Source organism: Pagrus major, chromosome 2 (genome assembly GCF_040436345.1).
Source record: "Pagrus major chromosome 2, Pma_NU_1.0".
Lineage (NCBI taxonomy): Eukaryota > Metazoa > Chordata > Actinopteri > Spariformes > Sparidae > Pagrus > Pagrus major.
Genome location: NC_133216.1, coordinates 14,512,773 through 14,539,098, shown reverse-complemented (window position 1 = coordinate 14,539,098; position 26,326 = coordinate 14,512,773). Strand labels below are relative to the sequence as shown.

General features: G+C 41.8%; 1 protein-coding gene across 1 annotated transcript in view; it reads right to left on the bottom strand.

The window, feature by feature from the left end:
- Positions 1 to 26,326, bottom strand: part of sipa1l3 (signal-induced proliferation-associated 1 like 3) — a 74,880-nt gene that overhangs the window by 26,648 nt on the left and 21,906 nt on the right. Inside the window, exons 2-4 of the mRNA XM_073482571.1 lie at positions 12,346 to 12,438; positions 2,512 to 3,240; positions 1,375 to 2,353 (exon numbers count right to left, since the gene is read on the bottom strand). Of these exons, the coding sequence (XP_073338672.1) occupies positions 1,375 to 2,353; positions 2,512 to 3,000 (1,468 nt within the window). The 5' untranslated portion in view covers positions 3,001 to 3,240; positions 12,346 to 12,438. The remainder of the gene's footprint in view (positions 1 to 1,374; positions 2,354 to 2,511; positions 3,241 to 12,345; positions 12,439 to 26,326) is intronic.

Sequence of the window (26,326 nt, the reverse complement as noted above, 5' to 3'; positions counted from 1 at the left end):
ATGTCCTGTGGTGAAAATGTCAGCTTTTTTGATGAGGCTTTCTGACGTGCACACAGGGCACATTGCACAATCACAGTTGTGTTGTGGGGGAAAGCTAAGCTGGAAGAGTCAGCAGATGAACATATTTTTGGAATGATAACCTTTATCTTTGTGGCTGCAGGCCTGTCTCTCTCTCACACACACACACACACACACACATGCTTGCTTGCACACATGTGCTCCTAACAGCATCTGTCACTAATTAGGGTGCAGCCAGATGATGCTTGCCAAGGGGAAGTTTCATCCATACTGTCTGAAGGGGTGATGTTGACAAGAAATGCCCACATGCGCATGTCTGGATTGGCACACATCGCACACCATTCCTGTCTGAAGTTAGGTGTTACTTCTGACACTGAAAACCAGATGTAAAACAAAGCTACACTGACTGACGACTACTTCAAGTGGTACTTGTGACGGAGCAGAAAGGCAGGTGGTGTATCATCAGCTCAGAGTTTGCCAACAGTCCAGTGGCAGGTACATGTGTAATAAAAACTGGGAGTGCTGCCAGCTCGGCCCACTCTGCTCCGCTCAGGTCCAGCTGGGTATTAACAGCCACAGTATGAGATGTGGGGAATGACACTGGAGAATCTCTGGCTGGACAAACGACATCTACACTGTCTAATTCACATGCACAAGGAGCCAGAATCTGAATGTAAAATGGGATTGGTATGTATGCTTCAGGGCCAAATTATCAATTGACATGCTTGTTGTAAAGATTCCTATTCTCTTTCATTTTTTCTCACACTCTTTCCTCACCAATGTCACTTCTATTCCTCTCCATTCCTTATCCCTCACTGGCTCTTTTCTTCTCTCTTGGTCAGACCTCGTCCACTTGATTAAGTTCAAGTGCTGATCATTTTTTCTGTAAATATTTAGTCTACAAAACGCCAGAGAATGGTGGAAAATGCACATCACTATGTTCAGATGGCTGGTTATTCCGACAAACAGACCGAAACCCAATGTTTTTAAATGTATGAAAACAGAGAAAAGCAGCCCACTGTCACCTTTGAGAAGCTGTAAACACCACTGATTGTGAGGGACATTTTTCATAATTTTGTGAAATTTTATAGATTATACGTCTAGTTGATTGATTGAAAAAAGCAGCAACTACTCATTATTTTTATGATAAATCTATTAATTCAGTCTACAAAATGTCAGAACATCTTCATCACAATTTTGAAGAGCCCAAGGTAACATCTAAAAGTTGTTTCTTTTGTCCAACCAGCAGTGTCCAACTGCAAAGAACAACCCCGTATAATCAATGTGTTTGATTCTTATACAGCAAAACATCAGTGAATATTTATGCTTATTGTGATATCTGTGTCCCAGTATTACCTCTTCCATGGAAGTACTCTCTGTAGTACCTGGCCCCCAGGTCTACGTGCTCTATGCTGTACAGTTTCAGTCGTTCCAGTCTCGTAACCTGCTGTTCAATAGGCACCTCCAGCACTGAGACGCTGGCGTTACTCCTCCTCAGCCAGCCCCTTGCTCCGTCACCTCCTCCATCTCCTCCTCGCTCTGCTGATGAGCTGAGGAAGCTGATGTTGCGCTCCCCGTGGCCCCCGGTCTCATTGAGAAAGTGGGGGCAGCAGAGGAGTAGTTGGCTCGAGTTATGGGCTCCAGGAGGCCCATCCAGGGGGTCCACGCCCAGGGATGGTGTGGTGGAGCCAGGGTCGAGGCTCAGGGTCAGATCCTCTATGCTGGAGTAAACCGGGTCGTTCACAGCTGAGGATCTGGAGACGGACAGGGACACTGAAGCAGCTGATGCCCCTGTTGCGGTGTTCCTCCTCTGGGCGGCATAACCCCGCTGAGCCGCCGCCTCATGAAGGTCAAACAAGATGCTCTGAGCATCAAAGTGGACAAAGCTCTTGGGGCAGACCCACGGTTTGTAGGAGGCCTCCCCTGAACCCCGACCTCCATCCTCACCAGTCTCTCCTTTCCCTCCATCCAGCTCTCCTCGACTAGAGCTCCTAAGTTTCCTGAACAAAGAGGAGGTGCCCAGAGATGACTCGGTCCCTCCACTTTTCTTCCTTGTCCTCTCGGCTCCGTCCTTCCTTCCTGTCCCTCTGTCGTCACCGCCTATGGGACCAGGTGAGGGAGCAGAGGGGAGTGGTGCGTTTGGTGGTGAGTCTGGAGTGCGCAGCAGCTCCCCGAGGCGTACGGGCGCTGAGCTGCGCTGGTCAGGCCTCTCCTGGTGGAACTGGCTGAGCATGTCAAAGAAGCTCTGCTCAGGAATGCCCTGGACGTCAATGGAAGAGGTGCTGCCATATTCTCTGTACAGGTTCCCCATCCCACCACCTCCACGGACCTCCACCTTGGAGCATAAAAGGGAGAAACGTTTGTGATGACATGTAAAAACAACAATTTTTTTTCCCCAATACTATTATTAAAATCAAAGTTAGGTTGTCATGCCCAAGCTTCATGATAATCATCTTAATAGAACCAGAGGTTTGAGAGCAACTGAAGACTCACCTCGTTTTCGTCCTGTTCGCTCAGGGTCACCTCGCTGTTAGAGCGCTGTCTCAGTGGAGGGAACACTCTTAGGCTAAAAGGTGAACCTCTTTCAATGCCAAACCCTCCTCCTCTAAACTCTACATCCTTGGACCGCCGTCGTGGCAACCTGGCAACTCCTCCCCGCACCAACCCCATGTCAGATGACAAAATTGATGAGGAAATTGTGGAGCAGTCATCTCCATGGCGATTGCTGCCAATCTGCCCATTTTCAAGTAGCGACTCCCTGGACTGCGCTCGGCGTGGGGGCCATTCTGCAATCCGTGCCCGGACACCCATTTTGGGCACGGAGACACGTGGTTGCATGGCCGGGTCTGTGAGGCCAGGAGCCGGGTGGCCATTTGGGGTGTGGCGAAAGGGAGTGTGCTGGGGCAAAACACCTCCTCCTCCACCTCCATCCAGGAGGTCTGAGGAGTTGCAAGTGACCCCTCTGTCTCTGTAGCTGTTCATGGCACCCTGGGAGAGCTCAGGGCAGGGTGGCAGGGGGCTGGCATCCCATATCAGGCGGGGTGCTGGGAAAGAGGCAGAGGAGGGGCCCCACACACACTCGGCTGGCGGTGCTACGGCCTCCAGCTCCCAAAAACATAGCTTTGAACTGGAAGGGTGGTAGACACCTCACTGGTCCATTGAGGACCAGCGCGAGTCAAGACCGGTCCTCTTCTTCTTGGATTATTTTATTCTAATGCAGATCTGTAAAAAACAAAAAAACAATTATTCAAACCAATCAAAATCAATCTAACACCAAAACAAGATAGATATGAAATGCTTTGTTGAAATCAGGACTTCTGTGACCCAATTTTTTTCCACAGGCGCAAAGAAAAACTGAGCTTGTGATCGACTCACTCAACTGTACAACAATGAAAGACTGATAAGACGAAGAGAGAGCGAGAGAGAAAATAAGGTGAGGGGATATGACAGAGGATTTCTCCCGTCGAGGCTAATCTTCAGGAGGCTGACAAGGGATATTATTATCTCACATGCTGTGCACTCCAGTGCGTGTGCATCCACACGCAAACAGTCACCCACAGGACATGCAGGCCGTGGCCGCTCTGCCGCAGCTTAAAACCACTGAAACACTTCAGCTAATATCATCAGACTAGAAAGTAATGCAGATCCAAACAGAGGAAATGCAGAACACACAGATAATTTAACACTTCAGCACCTCTGCAGCAGATTCACTTCTCATGTCTCTCATTTCAAACCCACAGTGATGATAAATTTATATTGGTGTTTGAGTCAGCTCAACTGATTTTGCCATCCTGCTGGCACTGATCTCCACATGGCTGAGACAGAGAAGCTACTCTATTCTACTCCGAGTGAACCTAAAACAACGCAAAAATACAACTTTGAGACGAAGATGAAGAGGGACCTCAGGATAGGCCTGCAACTATGATTTTCACAGTACAATAATAACCTTAGAAAATATGACGGTTTCACAATTATGTGTTACACAATTATTATTCTTAACAGTTATGGTGACAGTTAAAGGGGCACTATGTAGTTTTGGAGAAGAAAGTTAGTAATACAAACTCAGACATATTTATCTTTTCCATAACTGAATGAACAAGCTGTTCTCAGAGGAAAATAAGGTCCCCAGAACACTGTTTAAAGCTAGAAAGGTGGCAGGGTCCGCCACATATAAACAAAGTAAAACAGTATAAAATTGTGTTGTCCTCCTTTGTTTAGTCATAAAACAAAGGAACCTTTAAAATATTCAAAACAGAGGGTGTTTTTGGTCGAACAAATACTTTATTATAATGTTCACAAAATATTATGTCCTAACTGACATGAAACGTCATATAAATTTGAAATATACACATGTTTTAATAAGACTAATATGGCAGAATTAAATACCGTTGATAGGCAAATGTACACTGTATGATAACAGTTGATTTCCATATCCCCGAATACCTTGACCTGTATATTACTGCAACCCCTGCTGCACTAACAATTATTTTCACTGTCGCTTAACCGGTTGGCTATTTTCTCGCTTAACTGATTAGTTGTTTGGTCTATAAAAAGTCAGAAAATTGTGAAAAATGCCGATCAGTGTTTCCTAAAACCCAAGATGATGTCCACAAATGTCTTGTTCTGTCAACAACCCAAAGATATTCAATTAACTGTCAAAGAGGAGTAAAGAAACTGGAAATTTTCACATTTAAGAAGTTGGAATCAGATAATTTTTTTCACTCAAACTGATCAATTATCAAAGCAGTTGGCCGTTGTTGCTGCTCTACTTCAGGAGAGACAGAAAAGGACCCAACAATGACACCAAACAGCCGGAGAGGTGAGGCGGGGTAAATCCAGAAATAGAGTGAACGGACAGTTAAGAAAGAGCAAGGAGGAGAGCGGTACATTGCTCAGTGAACCACAGCAGCGTGCTTTAATATGACAGTCACAATGCATCACGTCTTAAAAATCCACCAGCCTTAGAAAGAACCTTGTTTACTCAGAAGCATCCTAAGTCTCTCCTGAGGTTTAATGTGATGATTTATTACAGCCATTTTACACAGTCACTGCACTTGTGTAGGATCACTCTATAATCATGTTTACTTAATGTTGGGTGAGCTGAAAAATGTACACTGGTCATTGTTAAGTTCCCAGCAGACTGAATCACTGCACCCTTCAGTCGCCATCAGTCCAGAACAAAACGTCCCAGTCTTGCTCATACTGTTGGGCTGTGAATGGTGTGGTTGTTCACACTGACCGGCTGGGAATTCATATTCGAGAATATTACGATGTGGTTATGACTCCACTGGATGACCATTATCAACACAGCGAGCAATGACAATATGCTGGCAGTGGGATCTTGGCAGCCTTGAACAACAAACACACTGTGTTCTTGTGAAGTCTGCTGTTTGTGTGTGGGCCCCATTAACCGGGATTTCTGTCGGGTTTACCAAGTTAAATCTAAAGATGCAATTTTTTTTAGAGACTAAGCTCTTGAGATGACCAATTCATACTTAAAAGAAACAGGGGGCAGCACATCACCAGAGTAACCACTAACTGCTGTTTGATCGATTTAGCCCAGTTAGCCTTGCAGTTAGTGGTTTGGACTGGGAGCTCTGGGACGAGGGGAGCGTTAATATTTACATCGCCAACACAGGAGCTTTGAACCAGGACGGGCCAGGCTAGCTGGTTAGCATGTTAACTTCAGTAGATGTCCTTGCAGCACAATACATATATAATACAAATATGTCAAAACTATTAATTATTGTAATTGTAATAATTCATTTATATTTGTAAACATTAGAAGAAATCAGGCTTGTATTTTGAGTTATTGTGTGGTGAGAACAAAAGAGCATATTGCCTATCTAGAAGTCCAACATTTAAAACCTTTATAACTTTTTAAAGACATGATTAATACCACAGAATTGTATCTCTGCTTCATAGTCATACATGCCAAAGTGTGAAAACATGACGGAAAACCAGAAGTGACGATATAGTCTACAAATATTTGTTATCATATCACGTTTTCAGTACTCGCAAGCAGCGCATAATAATTAATAAGAGTGTAATTAATTAAATGACAGCAACCTCGACCTGCATAATTAGCAGAAAATGGATGATGCATGCATGAATTAACAAATTAAGAATGATTCATTCAATTAGTTTTTTAGGCTTTTGCTGAAACAAACACAGCTTCTACTGCTGCTACTGTAGATATTAAACAAGACTACTTTTAGTTTTTAAGTATATAATGTCACCCAACAGCAATCAGATACAAAAACATTTTATATTCATTGTTACCTCCTATAGAATGCAAAAGAAAAATATTTAAGACTGTTTAATACGTACTCAAGTCGTTCTTGGAGGAGACAAATTCAAGACCTGCAGATTACACAACCCAACATGGATATGGAGTATATGATATTAAGAGTCAGTAGTGGGGGTTTGAATTTTGAATGAGAGCTGCGGCTTAATGTCTATAATGTAAATGTGCTCAATCTATTCATCAGTGCTGTAGTCAAACTGCTCACGTTTCTAGTTCTTCTAAATTTTCTTCTCGGGTTCATGTTCAATCTCACTCTCCATTTAGGTCTTTATTCCTGGATTTAAGCTCCTTTATCAACACAAGTCTCAAATATCTACATTAAATTTGCTCACAAGGACATCATTTGCATATGTCTTCCATATTTTACCATTTACCTCTTCATATTCCTACATCATGGATCTATGTAACCTCCCTCTAAGTTTCTTGCACCACAACATGGAATTCAAGAACAAATGTAATCTCACACGCTCATTGGAGCAGCTTCGTCTTCACTATTTTCAGCTTTGTCTCAGATAGCCACTGACCCCGCAATTTTCACTGTAAAACTCTTTTCCATGATTAATCAGACAGGAGCGGTAACATTTTTATTCCTCAGACAAAAGGCTTGAAGGAATTTGATTATATTATCAACCACAAGAAGAAAAAACACACACCCACACACAACATGTAACTGTGTAATCACTTGGGATATCCAACCACATAAAAATTTAAGCGCATTCACTGATATCGCTATAACACATGGAAGCACTGCGGTTTGAAAACCAGAGGCTCTGAAAAGAGGAATAAATAGTTGACTCTTTATGTTTAATAGTCTCTAGAAAACTTTCATCAGGAACAATTTTGTTGTGAGAACAAATCTTTGCTTGTCTCTCCCCAGCTGCCCCAGTTTTTGTGAATCCTAGAAAAATGTCGACTCCTGGGGTGACTATCTCGTTATAAAGTCCCATTTGCATAACGTTGAGCTTTTCATTGTGTCGAGGCAGCTCAGAGTGGCTTGTGTGTGTTTTATGATACACAACGCCTTTTATGAGTCCTCGCTGAATTCATTTCTGGCCCTGAGACTGCATTACTCATTCACTCATACACGCACACGAGCACCATAAACAGAACTCATTCACGGCAAACAAAATCCCCCTATAGTCGTACAGCCACGCACATGTATCATGTCTTTGTTTTAGGCGAACCACAGGCACTTCCGGGCCAAAGGCTGCCGCTCTGATCGTGCTTTCTGACAGAGTCTCTCCTCATCCGGACGGCTTTCCTGTGATCCACTATCAGACCCAATCCCAGATTATCCGCCCCAGCTGCAGGAGCAGCAGAATGGCTTCATTATGTGTCTGAGGTGCCTGATGAGAGAGGCAATGGAGAGAGGGTGATCTGATCTTTACTAGTGACTTCTGTCAGAGACTGCAGCCCACAGCAACAAACATACCTGACACCCAAAGAGTGAGGAATTACTGACATTACTAAATGTAATTCCTGGGTTAAAGCTAAAAACCAGGGGAGGCTGAGCTCACAGAATGAGCAGCCGAAGGAGATCAGGCAAGCTAGCTCTGTTTCTCTAAAAAACACTTTTTTCATAACAGCTTGTTCTTGAATTGCTCACTCATCCTTTTATATTTGGTTTTAATCTGTTTTAGTGTTCTTACCTCACTTGTTTTATTATTGTATGAACTGTACTGTTGTCTATCATTTATCTGTAATTTCTCCTGTTTTTATGATTTTGTAAAGCAGTTTGTAACTTCTTTTTGAAAAGTGATATATGAAAAAAAAGTACTTATTATTATTATAACAACAGCAGCAGTGCTTTAAGTAAGTGCTAATGTCACCATGCTATCATGCTCATAATGACGATGCTAACATGCTGACGCTTAGCATGCTTGATGTTTAAATAAGCTAGAGCAACCAATGGCCAACCAATTGTCTCGGCTGGCTGACATTGTTAGCTGATATTAGCCTATCACAGATATATCATGTTTGGTGTATATGCTGTCCCATTTTCAGCAATATGGAAACTTATTTTCAGACATATTAATGTAGACCCGTTATGTATCTTTGTAACAAGTATTTGATGAGAATATTTTAGCGATCATTGCAAAAAAAAAGTGTGTATATCAGCTGATATATCGACATAAATCCAAAGTAAGTGGAGAAACATCTGTAAAATTATAAAAATTATGCACCATTTTGACCCTCCAGTATGATGGGAACAATTTAGGGGAGGTGAAGAGGCCAATAAACTGTATACCTGCAAACCCCTCCATCTCAGTAATGGAGCTTATATTTACCAATCTTCAGCAGTATAAAATGTGATTATCAACTAGGGAGAAAGGGTTAAAGAAAATCCAGAGGAAAACATGCTAGAAGATGGAATTCATCCGCATCAAACGCAGTAAGAATTAAGCAGACACATGCAGCTTTGGCCCAGACTTCAGAAGATATAGTGCAGACATTTAAAGCCTTTTAATTACTCACATATAGTAATTAGTTAGCTCTAGGATATACCTCCCCTGTTTTGACTCTCCCATTCATGCTCTTTCCCTCCACAGTCGCTCCCACTTGCTCTGCATGATGCACGCTTGGCCCGTGCACCACAAACACACACCGAGGCTGGTAATTACACTGGTTAGATGGTAGTAATGACAGAGTTAGCAGAGGGGTGCAGCTTCCAGAGGAATGAGTGTACTCTGGAAGGAGGAGATGTCGTTGATGCTGCTGCTCGCTGGTATGTCATAACAGAGCGGGCTGACCTGAGATCAGCGCGGAGTGCAGCTGAGAGCTTGTCACAAATGTAAAAGGATCAGAGATGAGGAGAGATAGACCTGCCATATGTTTCTGTCTCTGTCGATGCCAAAACAGAAAGCGGTCTAATTATATCTGTGATTGAAGCAGGGAAGCAAAACAGCAGGCAAAAGTCAAAAAGACCAAAAAGGCCAAAGACCAAACACAATGTAAATGATGAAAGAAAATGCACACATCTACTCTTAACATTGTGTCACAGTAGCACAGAGAGGTTTTGAGAATAAATAAATAAATCCCCAGACATAAAACATCATCAGCCGTTACTGTAAGTGTTTAAATTAAGCAAACGATGCCAGAGTGCGAGCTCGATTATGGGCTGGTTTGAAGAACAGATGGCGGTACATATGACTGGCAGATGGCAGACAGGAGCAGGAGCAGAGCACGACGCTGTAATACAACACAATACAAGGCTGGCAGGGACAGCATGTCCAGCGTTCATGCCACCACGGCTACTGAAGGAGCGACGAACCAGGAGGTGCTATCAGATCTGCACTGACCGTGAATGCAACCAAAATGACCTCAAGTCAATCAGAAGGAAAAAGTTGCTCAAGTTGGAGGCAGCTAAAAGATGAATGGAAACAAAACCAATAAAGAATATTAAACTGAAGACAAGAGTAAAAATAAAAATAACCTCAGGCCATGTGAGACTGTTTGAAAGGTGTGTTCTACTGGCAACATAGAAACTTGTTTTGGTTTTATGAGCCAAAGAAAATGTTTTAAAAAGTAGAGCTGCAGAGATGGGATTTGTACTTTAGATTGAGACTTGACTTGGATTTGACTTAATGAAAAACATTCAAGTCTTAGGCTTTGACCTGACAAAAAAAAACAAACAAATAATACAAATTATTAAAGGTCTCGGTCTTAGCTAAAAAATAAAGAATCCTCTTAATAAAAGTTCTAAAACAAAAACGTCACCACTCTGTGGTCTCAGTGTCCACAACACTATCTGGTGTCATGTGTAATAGCCGATCAGCACTAAATAATCTGAATTTGCTTGCTTAAGTTATCAATTAACTCAAATGGAGTGAAAGTTTTAAGTAGCAGAAGATGGAAATACTGAAGCAAAGTACCTCCAAATTGTATTTTAGTACAGTACTTGTAATTTTGTGATAACATAATTATCCTAACAGGCTTATAGTATGGTATCATCCATGGTATCAGCATTCAGAGACCTGAACTTGCACTTTGCTTATGAAGACTTGCTACTTGATGTGCAAAAAACAGCTCTAATAAAAAGAAAAAGGAGCAGGTCTACGCAGGAGTGTAAACTTAAAAGACATCAGTGCATCACTGAAAGGTCAGTGTCTTTAAAAGGAAGTGGTAGAGGTGACGTTTCTGGGGCTATGTGTAAAGTTCAGCAGATGTTTCATTGTGCTGGGGAGTGGAGCAGCATGACGAGAGGTTACAGGATGGCTGCCAGTGTCTGTCTGCGTCTTCCTGATGTGATTGTAGAGGCAACCTGTTTTCCCTTCCACGATAACAGATTTGATAAACAAATTTGATGTCGTGCCAAATGTAGCTACTGACCAGACATCATGCTCGAATTCAGCTATAAGAGAGCAATGTTTTCACCTGACTTAAATTCCTAACGGTGGTAGCACAAATTCGTAATGTGCAACACTAACTGCAGGCGATCCTGGAAGTCGGACAGCCTCTGATACAAACTACCCCGAGTCCCCTCCATCATCAACAAAGCTCTACAGGAAACACTGAAAACAACAGTGACATATCAGAACATTGGGCTGGGAGGAAATAAACAGTTGAATCCTCTGACTCGGGTCTATATCGGGCTTGTAAGTCAGTTTGGCTTATCTGGAGGAGACATCTCTCCCTCTCAGACTGGAGCTTTACCGAGCTGCAGCTCTCTCCATGTCGCGCTGCTTTCCTTTCCACTCACTTTCCTCCCCAGTCTTTTCCTCAAGTCTCTCCCGACCCCGCTGTCATTGTCTCAACCGATTTCCGTCTACATTGTTATGCTGAATCCCGCTGATGTCGCGAGTGTCACTTCCATCTGCCTGTCTGTCTGATGGGCTGCTGTCCCATGACACTGACACAGTTCGTGAGAAAGAGGAGGAGGAGGAGGAGGAAGACCAGGGGTGAAAAGAGCAGGATGCATTTAGCAAGAATAGATTCAAGTGAAATTCATGAATGGTGGTGAGAAAAGAACAGGGAGTCATAGAGATGGAGGTCGAGAAGAGAAAAAGAGAGGAGGTAGAGTTGAGTATGTAAATATTCAGATACCACTGCGCTCGTTTAAGACGCTTCAATCTCTCTGGTTTTGCAAAGGATTTTCTGCAATAATCAAATTCACCTCCCAGGTCAGAGGCCAGCAGGGTAAGAGCTGGTGGGGATTTAGTATGGGCTACAACTCAAGACTTGCCGTCAGGTGTTCGTGAGCCTCCAATGTCTGGTTAAAGGATGGTCTTTCTGACCTAAAGCAATTAACTAGTGGCGTGTGGATCGATTCAGAAATAGTGATACTTCAGATCCAAGCGTTTCTGTTCTAGGATCAATTTTCACATTAAAAGATCGATTTGTAAACTCAGTAATTTGGGGTAAATATGTGCTTTATCGTCAACAGACACAGTAGAAAGTAACCACACTATCACAACAATCTATTTTAAATAACATCACATTCACAGTGCAGTGAAAGGGAGTCAAAGACAGCCCTGGCATCAAAATACGGCCATATGGACAAAACAAAGTATTTCTATAAATACCACAGAAATGAAAGACTACAGAGTAACAAAATGAGTATTTCCGCTTTTGTGACCAGTACCTTTGTTGACATTAGAGTTAAAGATAGCTCACTTTGGCTCATAAAGACAGTGCTTCCTGAAGCCAGCAAACAACAGTTCTGTAAATCAGACGAGGCTGCTGATAACAAACAACAAGTTCATGGCTACAACAACGAAGAATCTAAACACAGTATTTGTGAGCTTTTACTTGAATCAGAGATAATTAACACTAGCACTGGTAGACTAATACAATAACCTGCAATATCTTTTCACACTAATCCACATAAGAAGTCAGGACCAGGATTAAATTGATGACCAGTGTACAACATTATAACCTGCAGATTATAATGATTAGAAGAAGAAGAAGTTACAGTCTGCCAAGTTCACATACCCCAGCCTCAGATTAAAACAAACAAAATATAAAGTTTCTGTTAAACGCTTAGACACTCATTTGTGCAACATCAAGTGTATTTGTTTTACCTTGTTCTGCTCTCAGTGGTGCAGTCTCCAGGTGAAGCAGGTGTGGTGAGGTTTGACGTCACAGTGCAGGAAGGTAAGGCTCAGTATTTTACTCTGTAAGAACAAAAAGAGAAAAACACATCTTGTTAAACTGCAGTTGACATCTCAAAGTCATGCTAGAGCTAATTTTACATTTTACAGCTACATATTAAAAACAGTCAAGGTTTTTGCTTTACACACGTGAAAAGTTTTGTACGATTTAATGCATAACGTGGACAAAAAGTCATATTTTAACATAATGTTTTAAACCTTTTGTTTTTCACATCATCTGTGTGTGGTGGTAATAATAATTGAGGGTGTGTGTGTGTTTCTGCAGAGCAGCTGTAATCAGTTCCACGCTCATCAGGTCATCCACATAGACACGTCTATTGTTTGTGAGGAGTCTGAACAAAGATGCCCCAGGCGGTCTATCTGTACTGCATCTGTACTGTAAACACGTTTGCATAAACACAGACTGGCTTGCACACAAACAGAGTTAAAAACACCAACGGCACGCAGGTTTTACAGCATTTTGCCTCAGCAAGAACTGACGTTTCAATATCAACTTAAAAACTGAAACAGAAAATCATACAAAAATCAAAACAGCTAATGGATTTATTCCTCAGCTCCAATTTTCTTCTTCCAGCTCTTTCTTGAGCATGGACGGAAATACTGTATAAAGGAGGAGGCAGAGTGAAGGAGGCTGCACTTTGATTAGAGGTCAAGGGGCCCAACAACAGAGGGGGGAGGGCCCTTCAAATACAAGTGGGACATGTAGAGAGGGGTGAAGTGGGGCCACAGGAGGGGGCGGATAATGCCCTGAGGTGGAGGCCCATTACTGTCTGACAAATACATTTCTAATCAATACTGATCAATCAGGCTCCACTTATCCTGCCAAGGCAAGCATAATAACACTGTCCTTATCAGAAGGGGAAAGCATGGGTGGACAGGGGTCAGTGCTTGTGTTGAGTGTCTATTTTCCTACAGCCAAGCGTCAGTCTTTAAATTCAACAGCGTCAGCATGGATTTAAGGCTCAGGCTTCACTTCACTGCCCTGAAAATGAAATTAAACTGTGAGTGAAAACTTCCCAACCATGGCAGACCCCAGCCTCAGCCTTAAAGTGATTATACTACAGCTTTTGTGTTCGGGCCTTGACACACCAGGCCGAAGGTCGGCCATCAGCGAGCGTCTATGGCCCTAGTTTTCACGATGTGTCCCTTGTTGGCAGCTTTTTCAGCCGACCGAGCACACGGAATTTGCAGCAGAGCCTGTCGCTGAGAGAAATTACTCTGATTGACTGTTCAGCTAATAGTGTTGTGATAAATATCGAAATGTAAAAAAATATCGATGCTGAATATTTGAAACGGTTTCAATACTCATTTTCCACAGTATCGATACTGAAAACAGCTGTGCTTTCTCGCTCTCTCTCCTCTCAGACAGTGACATGCACAGTGTCCACATAGGCCCACCTCCTCCCACTCTTCTGACAATGGTCAGAAGTAAATTACCTTAAACGCTTTGTGCTTAACACACAGAACACAAGCCTTGTGATATTTATCTTTTAATAAAAATCTAAAACGCTATGCCCTCTACGCTTTTTCCCGGGATATCGAACATGGTATTGAATATCGATATTTTTCGAGGTATACTATTAAAGGTCGAAATTCCAGTATTGAGACAACACTATCAGCTAAGCCAGTCAGAGCATGAAAAGAGAAAGGGAAAGCTCTTTGAGCCTGTTGCTGCAGTATCAATGATTTGACCCATTCTTCCTTTTTCTCTGACACAGGCACAAAACATACAAGCTAGTTTGTTGCTGGATGTCCCTGTGGTGTGTTTAAGTGCATCATTTCTTTTTGCATATATCGCATTATCTAATTAAAATCAAAATCTAACTTAAATAACCACGCAAACAAATATGTCTGGAGCAAACTAATAAAAATCATCTCAAGGAAACAGAATCAATTTCATTTACAGAGGGCACGTACACCTAGTTATGTTAGGTTGAATGCAAGAACTAAGAACTCCTGCATATATCATCCAGTATCGCCTCATGTTGGTCAGGTTTCTAAAACAGAAAAAATAAAGTAAATAAAAAAAAATATTTTATATACAGTAGATTTCTTACATCAGGTTACCCCTGAAGCTTTAAATACAATGTTGTCAAGCTTTTCCATCTCAGCTCTGGGCAGGCACACTGTTGCCAAACCTTCAGCTCATGGAATAAAGTCTACTCTGCATACCCGTCATTCCAAGTCCTCCTGTTTTCTTCGCAAGTTTTTGTACTTAGAGTCAAGTTTTTATGTGTCAAGAACCAGCGTGTGGGCTTTCATAGACAAAAATAGGAACAGGTGTTTTAGGGCACATATTCAGCATCCACAGGCTCCAACAAAGGCCCGCCAACACCTGACTCACGAGTCACAGCCACAGACGACTTTCGCAAAGTGGCTCAACAAGGAGTCTTACTGGTTAACCACAAACCTACAACTTCACGGACTGCCACAGGGTTGAATCATCACCTCTGTGACACAGGCTTAGTGAGGATCCCAAAGCTGGCATCTGTGGCATTGCTGCTATTCCTGATGTACCTGTACCTGACAATAAAATCTACAGCAGTTCTTCCAACATTTTCTGTACCAGCGTGAACAACTTGTACGGTCTACTGGCTGTAGAGATTGCCTGATATTACAGCAAAGGTCTCAATACACACCACAGAACAAGTTCGACAGAAGATTCATGAACATCAGGATGAAGATGAACGACCTCTGTTGCCTCCACAAACACCACACATCTAAACATCACTGAATCTTTATGTGAAGCAGTGGAGTGCAGAGAGCAGAGAGCAGAGCAGACGTCCACACGTGCCGGGTGGAAAGTCGATTTATGTGACTGGGACTCTGGTAAAGTCTTGAGTCTGCTGTATATTTAGTAGTGGAGTCACTCTCTGTGGCTCTGAATCCTGCCAGACAGAATAACTGTCACACAGCCAGAACACAGTCAGCTTTCTCCTTGTGTGTGTGCATGTGTGTGTGTACATACAGTACAGTATGTATTCAGGGCTGTATTACCACGAGTTCAGCATAAATAATTCTATAAATAAACACATTAATCAGCTAGGGGCGTTTCAGAGAAGACATGCAAATCAAAGACAACCCCCACTGATGGGATAAAAAGCGAGTCAGTATATGTGTCTGCAGGCATGTCAGTGCCTTCATCATCACTGGCATTATGTTGTGATTAAGACGGGATTACTGTCACAACTCTGATGCATGAATATTTCAGAGCATTTGCTGTGTCAGTACTCCTCCACACTTCAGCCTACACAAGTTTTTACTTGTACTGTGAGTTGAAGAAGAGCAAGTTTTTTTCTAGAGAGCTGAAAAGTTCACCACAATATCTGTGCAACACATAAGAAATGATCGTTTATTCATCACAGTCTGTTTACTTGGTGTCTTCAGCTCTGGACATTCGATTGATGCGTATTATGATACGGCACAGTAAATTAAAGCAATTTAAAGTCATCATTTTGGGCTCTGAGAAACTGTGATGAGCATTTTTCTGATTTTCGTGACATCTTATAGACTAAACCATTAATTGATTAATCGTGAAAGTCATCAGGAGACTAATGCATAATGACAGAAATCATTAGTTGCAGCCCTACTTGTAATATTATCTTGTTTAGGCTACTGTCAACATATACAAAAACACAATGTTTACATGTAACTTCTTTCCTGCTACTTCTCTGTATAGTTGCACACAGATATAAACCATCAGTCACTTCAGTTTTCACTGAATATTGTGTCTAGGTTTGCATGTTGAGCTGTAGTGTAGAGTGGGTAATGAGTGCACAAGCTGCAGGAGAGGGAGGGAACCCCCTGTAGAGAGGGGTGGGCAGCCCCATTCACACTCCAACACTGGGAGGTGGGGACTGCCACACTTTCATCCCTTTCACATCTCTGTTCCTCTGCACGCCCTTCTGTCTTTCCCCTTGATTCTGGCCACCTCGACTTATTCGAATTGAAATGGAGCAATGCGGATTTTTTGGGGAAAAAAACCTTGCTTTGCTTCCTCTCTCTGTGGGTCGCACAAGTGACACGTGGCTCTGTCCCGCTGTGGAGATCTTCATTAAGATGAAATCAGGATGGAGTGGGAGTGTCGCATGAAAGCAAACCACTGGAAAAGCAGAATGAAACCAGACAACGTGCTCTTCAAGTAGCCCTGTGTTGCTGTGATCAATCAGAAGCTGATTTATTCTGAGACTGATGATCCACTTATTTTGAGTATGAATCTGCAAAGTAAGCATGCACAGTTTGCATTATCTGATACACATCAAGCAGTTAATTCTCTTGCAACAAGTCAACAAACACCATGTTTACTGCCATCCATCAAACTGTTTGAGACTGCAATTATCTACTCAGAGAGCGTCTTTGGAAAGAATCCTAAACACGCTCTAAGTGGGTGGGTGTTTGATCCAACTATTATTTATCAGGACTCATATTTTTAATTAATACTTGCTAAGAAACTGATAATGACCCTGTGTTATTAATTTTCTAATCTGAGCTTCCTTGACACAAACAAAAACAGACATTTCTCGATTTTTAAAAAGGACCAGGAGTGAAGTCCACTGACTGTGTGCTTTAACTCTGGGCAACATAAGAGGAAAATACAGTGATGAAGTCATATGCAATACACACAGCTCCTTTCACCAAAAAAACACTTGGAAATGCTGCTGTAGCTGTTTGATCGCTACGCTGCTGCTGGTTGCCATAGGAACGGGAAGGTGCACCAGCTAAAAGACGTATGATGTGGGCGTCGGGCCGCGGGCAATCAGGACACACAACCTGAGAGAGCGGAGCAGTAAATAATAAGACACAACACAGTAATCCACATAACATGGCCGTCTGCTGGTCACTTTGCAGTCTGATGTGTGCTGTCGCTGCAGCAGACTGCAGCAAAGCTTTCTCTCACACACTGCAAGTGCTTTCCTGGAATAACTGAACAAACTTTGCTGATTCAAGGTGCTTCTTTACTCACGTTCGCACAACTGTCCTCAGATCTGCTCGTCTGTGGTTTAATCCGTTTGTCCATGTCCCCTCTCCTGACCATCAAAGCATGTTAAAATGGGCTCTAAACTCTTCAAACACACGAAAAAGCTTGGGGCTGTAAAAGTGCCCTCATCAGCAGACTTGGAGCATCTGTTACTTGTTTTTCTTTCCATAGCATAATCCAGTCTAGTAAATTCCTCGCATTTTCTATAGATGGTTGTCTTAGACGCTATCTATGGTGAACTAGCCAGCCATGAGCCAGCTGCATAGAAAGGCTGTTCATTTACACCTGCAAAGCTTGAACCTGGTGACAGAGGAAGACAGGAGGGCAAATTTGACTCGAATACGTTTACATACAGAATTTGTCTCCACACAGACATTTTCTCAACACACCGCCATGCTCCTGGCTCATCAGGACATATCACCTGGCGTCAGGTGGCTGTTGGCTCACAGCAACGATTACCATCTTGATTTTGCAGGAGGCCAGGCCCGCATTTTATCTGCCTGTCTAACCAAGTGCCAGACGCATTCCTGTGCAGTGATGTGCAGGTCAGACAGAGACCAGACGACTTCTATGTGTTGAAACGAACACGTCAACTTCACTGATTCTTTGATCCAAACTCAGGCCAGAAAGGCACATTCCTGACAAGATATACATGTGTTTCCTTGCTACAAAAGGTGCCGATACATGCGGGTGAAGAAGTTGCAATTCATCACCTAAACACCCTGTTATCACACTCAGGTCCAGGCCCATTTCCGTCTTTACATTGTTAGGTCAGACTACACAAATCATACAGACATGAAGACTGTAATAGAGATACTTGGCTGACTGCTCACAATGCAGAAACATGGGAGAGAGACAACAAGAAAGCCAAGCTACAAGCCCTCAGCTCTGCTCTTGGCCTCGGCCTCTATCCCCATGGGTGTGCGGTGAGACTGGGTGTGTTTGTGTGCGTGTGTGCAGCAATGACGACGGTCCTTGGGGTGACTTACACCGTCACAGCTGTTGCAGCTCCCACAGAGACGTCTCAGGGGAGAACAGCGGGCTACTGCTGCTCCACGCTGATTAACCCGAGGCCGTGCACATGGACCATCAAGGAAAACACTCGCTCACATGCACATTCACACACACAGACAGCGGCAGGCCTGCATGTCTACTACTGCACTTAAGATATGTTGGTATAGTTTAAAGTTTAACACTGAACAAATAATTTAGTAGTCCTCAGACAATGGTCTTAGGATTACTTTTTGTGTTTTCCTACTCCTGCATTTTATTCTTAAATGATTTATTATCTAAATAAATAATTGATTAGCATCATCTTGCCAGTTTACTTGGATGGCTTAATTACTATGCTACTGAACAGGACTTAAGTCTAGTTTTCAGTCGTAGCGCAACGCAAGAGTAAAATCTTCATTGAGCTCCTACTGTGTTTAATCTTCTGTAATTTATTCAATTCTCTTGCATGTTTGTTTTTACCCAACACAAAAGGAAGAAGTTCAAAATGAATGAGAAGATTTTATCTTAAAATTCTGGGTCAAAACAATAAACAGCAAACTGAGACCATCCAGCTAATGTCAGTGAACACTGTTTTAACAATATTTGTTTTGTTAGCAAAATATCACCACTTCTAAAATAATTCTTCTAAAATACGGGCCCATGTCGTACACTGGAAAGGGCAGGACTTTGCCTCTTTGTTCACAGCGCTGACAAAAAACACAGACGTCACTACTATAATGAATCATTACAAACAAACAAACGATGTAAAAATGATTGCGGTTTATCAGGACAAAGCTGGGCAGGCCTGCGTACCAGCGCTCTGCATCAATGACACACACTTTTATAATTGGGAATAATGTTGGATTCTGGTTTGCTCACCTGTCAAGAAGCTGACAGCTCTGAAGGCAGATTGTGAGAGCAATTCAACTACAGTAAATACATCTGTCATATTCAATCTGTCTAGCACAATAGTGATTAGCTGGTGTTTCCCCTTCGTACCCAATAAGCGCAGCTTGGCAGAGCAGGAGCAGTCTGATAACTGTGTGCTGTGGCAGCAACAACAGATTAGCCATTTGTACTGCTGTTTCCAGAGAGAACCGAGGACAGGACAGCAAAGATTTTCAAATCAGACATAAATATCTTGACAATTTCTAAAGCTGTAGCTACAGCTACAATACTTCCAAAAGAAAATCAGCCATCCGATTGTGATTATGGGGTTGGTAATTATTACTCTATTACCATAACCTCCCACAAATCCCATAAATACACACTTACAACAATGAGAAGTGATCAGAGCAGCTGAGACTCTGCTCAGGAAACACTTATTTTAGTGCCTGCAGGTAACAAATCATGCTCTCTTTGTAAGTCAAGATCAAGAAGCTGACATGCTGGACTGGCAGGCATGTTTGCAGCTGTTGTGTTTTACACATTTCTTTGTCAGTTTTTTTCTCTGAGGTCAGGTTTTCAACACAGTTTAGATTCCACATATGCATATTTAGTGGTAGTTTTTTGTTACAACCAGAAAAAGGGTTAAATATATGTGTTAAATATTGTGTTAAGTGAGTGGAGGATGTGCTGGTAGGAGAATTTTTCCTCTAGATAGAGCCAGGCTAGCTGTTCCCCCATTTCCAGTCTTTATGCTATGCTAAACTAACTAGCTGCTCATGGTTGCTCCATATTTGGAGACATGAGTGTGGTATTAATCTTTCAATCAAAAACGTAATGCCCAAAATGTCAAGCTATTCCTTTAAACACAGATAGATGGCAATCGAAGTTATTTTAAAGCTGCATTGTGTGAGAACAAAATCATACAGCATTTCATTTTAGGGGCTTGGCTTATTTTGTTAAATATAAAAGTGGATACAAGTTTATAATTCCCAAGGTAAGATATGGAAAGATTTAAGTATCTGTATGTATATAATCTCAGATATTTTTCTACCATAATGTGCTTCGTGTAGGAAGCGGGGGCAGCAATGTGTCGACATACAAGTGTGTGTGTGTCTGCACTGTGGGTTATTTCAAGGTTCTTCCTGTAACCGAATCAGAGCAGTGACAGACTAATGAGGCTAAATGATGATGAGGCTTCAGGAAGAGAAGGCCTCCAGCAGGGAGGAGAGAAGATGTGTCAAACAGCTGGGAGACAGGCAGGGCTTTTTCTCCACAAGCGCCACTTTTATAGAAACACTAGATCTGGGAGAGAAAAGCTGGTCTCATCATCTAAAGTCTTCAATGGGAGTCAGGGTTAGAGCTGTGTAATAGGAAATGTCTAAAAGTCAAGTAATGATCATCATGTGATGGGTTATTGATCCTCATAAGGAAATTCTGTCCTTCAAAGGGAGGTCAGAGGTCGGGGTTAACAGCTTGGTCTCCGGTCCTTTTTTCACTACCCTGCAGCTCTCAACTCCACTTCTGAGATATATACTGAGCTGCTGCAGTCAACTGACGTAAACACATGTAGGCTCTCATTCAACAGCCCCCTGATCAGACTGCCAGCCAGGCAACAGACTAAGAGTCCATCTCACTACTTCCAGTGACCGGATCAGGGAGGTTCAAGCATGGGCTAAGCCTCAATCAAAAAATTCCTAAAGCGCATTCCTCCATGCACATTACTAAAAACAGATTATTTTAATCAGTGCAGGCACATAAAGGAGCCAGAAAGGGTATTTAAGGCTAAGAACAGGATCTGGCAATATTTCAGGATGGTCTGAGGAAAAGGGCAAGGGGTCGGCTACAGTGCCTTGCTCAATGATGCTTCAGCAGTGAACATGTGTGCTGATTTTATAGCTGAAACAATCAGTCGATTCATTGATTGATTAAAAAATAAGAGGTGCTTTTGTGGTCTCGAGGGTTAAGGCAGCAACCATAAACCACAACCTTCCTAAGGTGTTGTTTAAGTCCAGTGAGGACACATGTCATTCCCCATCTCTCACTCATTACCTGTCTCCTCTCTACCGTCAACTCACTACTGTAATCTAACTAATGTATTCTGTTGACGACATTTTCTTTGTTCCTTGTTTGCAATGCTTTTACATTGCTCAGGGATTTTACCTTCCACTCTGGGTTTATGCATTATCTTTTATTGTCTGATCATTTTCTTTTGTCCTTGTTTGTAAAGCACTTTGCTCAGCTCAAGTTGTTTTAAATGTGCAATAGAAATATAATTTGACTGTTGATATTGATTTAATTAAAGCATTAGAAAAAGAAAACTTGATAATCCATAAATCCTTCCTGTATTCTTTTAAGGAAAAATGCAAATTATTCGGTGGGTCCAGTAGCCTAGCTTAAGACGTAAACATGACACTCATTATGTTTCGCATTCTAATTGGTTCGGCTGTAAGGAACATACAACCAAAATTTGTTTTTAAATTTCTGACTTTTCTGCATCAAGCTGTAATCCTTCAAAAGAGAATCGTGATGCATCTAAGAATTGAATTTTCTCAGCCTGACTGCCTTTTAAACACATCTAAGGAGAGTTTTATACACCAAAATAAATTAATTCTGTCCTATACATACCTGAAACTCCAGTTGCAAACTTTAATCGGTATCAGTTAAAAACTTAAACTCAAATTATTTTCGCTGTCATTGTCATGGTCACTGAAGCCATAATTTTGATGTCATTATTAATAAAAAAATGATGCTAAGTGTGACATGAGAGCACCAATGTACGCAATGTACCACGCTTCTTTTAAACATGGAGGAGATGAGAGTAAACTGAGTGACATTTCCATCAGTTGTGTATTTGACATGACTGATTAATGAGAGCTGACACTGTTGTCCTCTTTTCTGCAACCTCCTCTGCATGACGCATCCACAATAGCAAAAGAGCACAGGGTCAAGGGGCGTGTGTGTGTGTGTGTGTGTGTGTGTGTGTGTGTGTGTGTGTGTGTGTGTGTGTGTGTGTGTGTGTGTGTGTGGGGTGGGGTGGGGTTACAGTGTAGTCAAACAAAGAGGGCCTCTGACACAAATCCAGCAAGTCCTTCTCCCTCTCTTTTTTCACGAGGCCTCTCACTGTTTGATTTTTCTTCCCCCTGAATGATGCCATTGAAGCAGAGGCAGTTAGGACCTTATTGTACGAAGACTATGTGAACTCCCAAAGGAATAAATGAGCTCTCGGAGACAAACCTGACTGTTGCAGATCATTTTGCCCTCAGTCACTGTTTCTCCACACTGAATGACTCACACTGACTCGGGGTCAGAGATTGTACTTGGCTAAAAAATGTTGCTACACTTGAAAATCAAGATATGTGATTTACAATGGAGTCTTAAATGTCTTTTACCTGATTTTGGGCTTTGAAAACTACAACTGCAGCTGCCTCCACCCAACATTTGTGTAGCTGTATGGCCTAGATAAGCTGGGCTGGTGGAGAGAGTGTGGCAGGCCTGAGAGATAGCGGTCAGAGATAGAGATAATAGTGCCCGGCGGTTCCTCTGATGAAATGATGGACTCCTTTGGGGTTTTCTGCTCAGACAGTAGGCATTATAACTGCCTTTGTACCACAGACAGCAGCTAGGCTGAAACAAAGTGTGGGAAAGGCTTGGCATATTGTGGGTGGAATACTATAAGGTCAAATTAATCTTAGAACAAGTAAAAGGGTTTAACTGCTGGTGAATTAGGAGATTATTCAGTGCAATTTCCCCTCCATGAAATGAGGCACAGTAAGAGAGAGAGCACCATTTTACGGGCTCAGTCTTATTAGCAATACCTAACACTGACTGACTGAGCTTTCTAAATGAAGGAAGTCAAATATGCTGGCCTGGATAATACAGTTAAAGGCTTTAAATTCATCTCACGCGCTCTCAGGTTCAAAGTGCGGCTGCAATGTGCACTCGGCCCAAGTTCACCTCGATTCCAGCGATGATGCGGTAAGATGTGGCAGGATGTGCAGGCAACACTGTCACTATGATATGTTTCTCACAGGACAACACAGATCAAGAGCAGCAAAGTATGACTGCACACACGAAAACAAGCCTGAAAAGAGATGTAGCCCAGTGCCTCTGCAGGACAATAAGACTCCAGATATACTTCTCCAGATTTCCTCCTTTTATCTTTCCCATCATGACATGAGATTGACATGAGCAGCCTTTAAATCACTTTTATAACCAGAGCTCCAAACTAACTTGTTAGTTAACTTGTAAGTTATCTGAATGACGAACTAAATCACACCAAATAACGACTATAATGTCACTATTAAATGTTTTCCTCGTCATCGTCATGGTCCATCAGTTGTGTATTTAACACAGCTGATTAATGAGAAGTGACACGGTTGTCCTCTTTTCTGCAACCTCCTCTGCATGACGCATCCACAATAGCGAAAGATCACAGGGTCAAGGGGCGTGTGTATGTCTGTGTATGTGTGTGTGTGTGTGTGCGCGGTGGGGTTACAGTGTAGTCAGACAACACAAAATAATGACTGACTATAATATCACTATTCAACAACTGGGCCTCTAAAATCCAACCCATTCTGAGGCTACTACATGGCTTTGAATGCTTTTAGTATTGTTAAAATACAATTTATTATATTATATTATATTATATTACATTATATTATATTATATTATTTTATATTATATTATAATATATTATATTATACTATAATATTATATTTAATAAGAAAGTCTTAAAAATATATTTTTTATGTAATTGTGCCCATCTCTGATTGTCCATTAATACATTTCTAATTGGTTACAGCTATTAATTGATTAATGTTCAGCTCAGTTAGCCAAACAAACCACGGGACTATGCTGTCCACTGGCCGCTATCAGCCAACAGCTAACGAGCTCTGCGTCTGCTTATGTCAACACAAATTTGTTCATAATGAAGCATAATAGGGAAAAACCAGTGTCACATTTTTTTGCGGGATCAGCCAGTCAGTGATAGTAACAGTAGTAGTAGTAACAGCATGAGAAGACGCACTCTGTAATAGTCTGACCTTCAGTTTGTCCTTTGCTAAGTGATAGTTATACATACTGATGAAAACTGAAACAAAATCCATCTGATCCTGTAGGCGTCCCATGGGTCTCTGCTCCTTCAAAACACATTTTCTAACATCTCCGGGAAGACGTGACACCACTAATCTAGAGCCCTGTGTATAACCCTGCCACCATTGCTCCTGAATACATGTATTTTTGACTGTCTGCAGGCTAGGGTAATGTATAAATGTTTAAAATAAAAAGCTAAATCATTACTTTTTTAACAGCAGGGCTTCAGAAGTCTGAGCCTTTTTATCAGCACATGAAACCATGTAAAAGTCAAGGAACTATAAACTGGCAAAAAGCTGAACAACCAGAAAGCAGAACAGTTTTAAAGTTCAAATGTTTATAATGGAAATGCTGCTATAAAGATCAGCTGACATGAGGGTTATAGACTCTAGTAGGTACAGACAGTCACAGTTAGGCCTCCCTGTAATGTGAGGAGGAGGAAGGAGTAAAGGACTGTGGATATTTGTAGCAAACCGTACGGTTCTTTGAGAACTCACTTCTTTTAAATGTCACTCTCCCGTCCTCATGCAACCTCTTTGTTTGTTTACATTTAGCCCGATGGCACCTTTCCACCCCACCCTGTCCTGAGGTGATCCTGACCCAGACCCCTTCAATCCACCACAGGGACTCGATGCAGCAGCAGCAGCAGCAGGCTCAGAGCTGCTAGAGGAAATTAAAAACACAGCTACCACTCCCTTGTTTCTCCCTTTTCCTCCCCCTTCTCTTGAGTGAGGCCAACTTCTAGTAACTCCTGGTAAAGTCTGCGTACTAAGTTCCTTTTTTAATATTTATTGCTGCTGCAATCCCCAAGTCTAAAATTATGAGAGAGAAAGAGCTCGCTCTATGCCATCTCAGTGTCTGGCTGATGAGGAATGCACTGATTACAAGTGTTTAACTCTTTTTCTGTGAAGGACGAGATAAAATTAAATTACAAATCATTTTCTCCAGAAACTCCGAAGAATCATAATTACCCAAAACCTATATATAATAGACTGAGTCACTCCTCTCACTGCAGACTCTTCTGTGGTCAGGTTGGTGAGAAATGTCTGGGATCAGCTTGCTTTTAGCCAAAAAAAGACATTCAGAGAAGGTGGGAGAGCGGCAGACTGAACAAGATATATAGGAGAGGAACATGGAAAATACAAGGAGGAGGAATGCATGGGGGAACCCCAGAAATATGATCCTCTATGTTTTAACAGCCACTCAGGCAAATGCTGAATGGCTGACTGAATTTTTTTTCAACTCACAAAAAGCAACTAAAATATGATTTGACAATTTTATTACTGAATTCTTCAGTGGAAATATTACTTTGTCAATGGTTCCAGACATTTAAATGGAAAATAATGTATTCTTTTTAATAAAAAGAAAGCACTGTTTCGAAAAGGAGTTGCACATGGATGGAAACAGTGACACAGTCGTGCCATGGGAACTTCAAAATAAAAGGTGTATCTTAATGATGGCGGCGATACGAATCAAAGTTTTCACTTTGCAACGATGCCATTAGATCGTTGATCATTGAATCGATAGATCGATCCAAATCAATGTATCGTTACACCCCTACTAACCAAACTTTGTGTTGTTTTTTCAGTTGACGTGGAGGATGCCGTAGCTAGAATTAGAGCTCCAATCATTATTCAACTAGACCAAAAGAAAAATAATCATCTTCTCAATTAAACATTGAAGTAATTTTTTCAAGCAAAAATTGCCAAAAATGCTGTTTTTCCAGCCTCTCAAATATGGACATTTCATACTTTTAGTCATATTAAACTGAATACCTTTAGGTTTGGGACTAATGACACAAGACATTTAAAGACATCACCTTGGACTTTGAGAAAATGGGATGGACTTTTTTTCACTATTCTATGATATTTTATAGACCAAACAATATATCGATTAATCTAGAACATAATCAGCAGATTAATTGGTAAAGAAAATAATCGC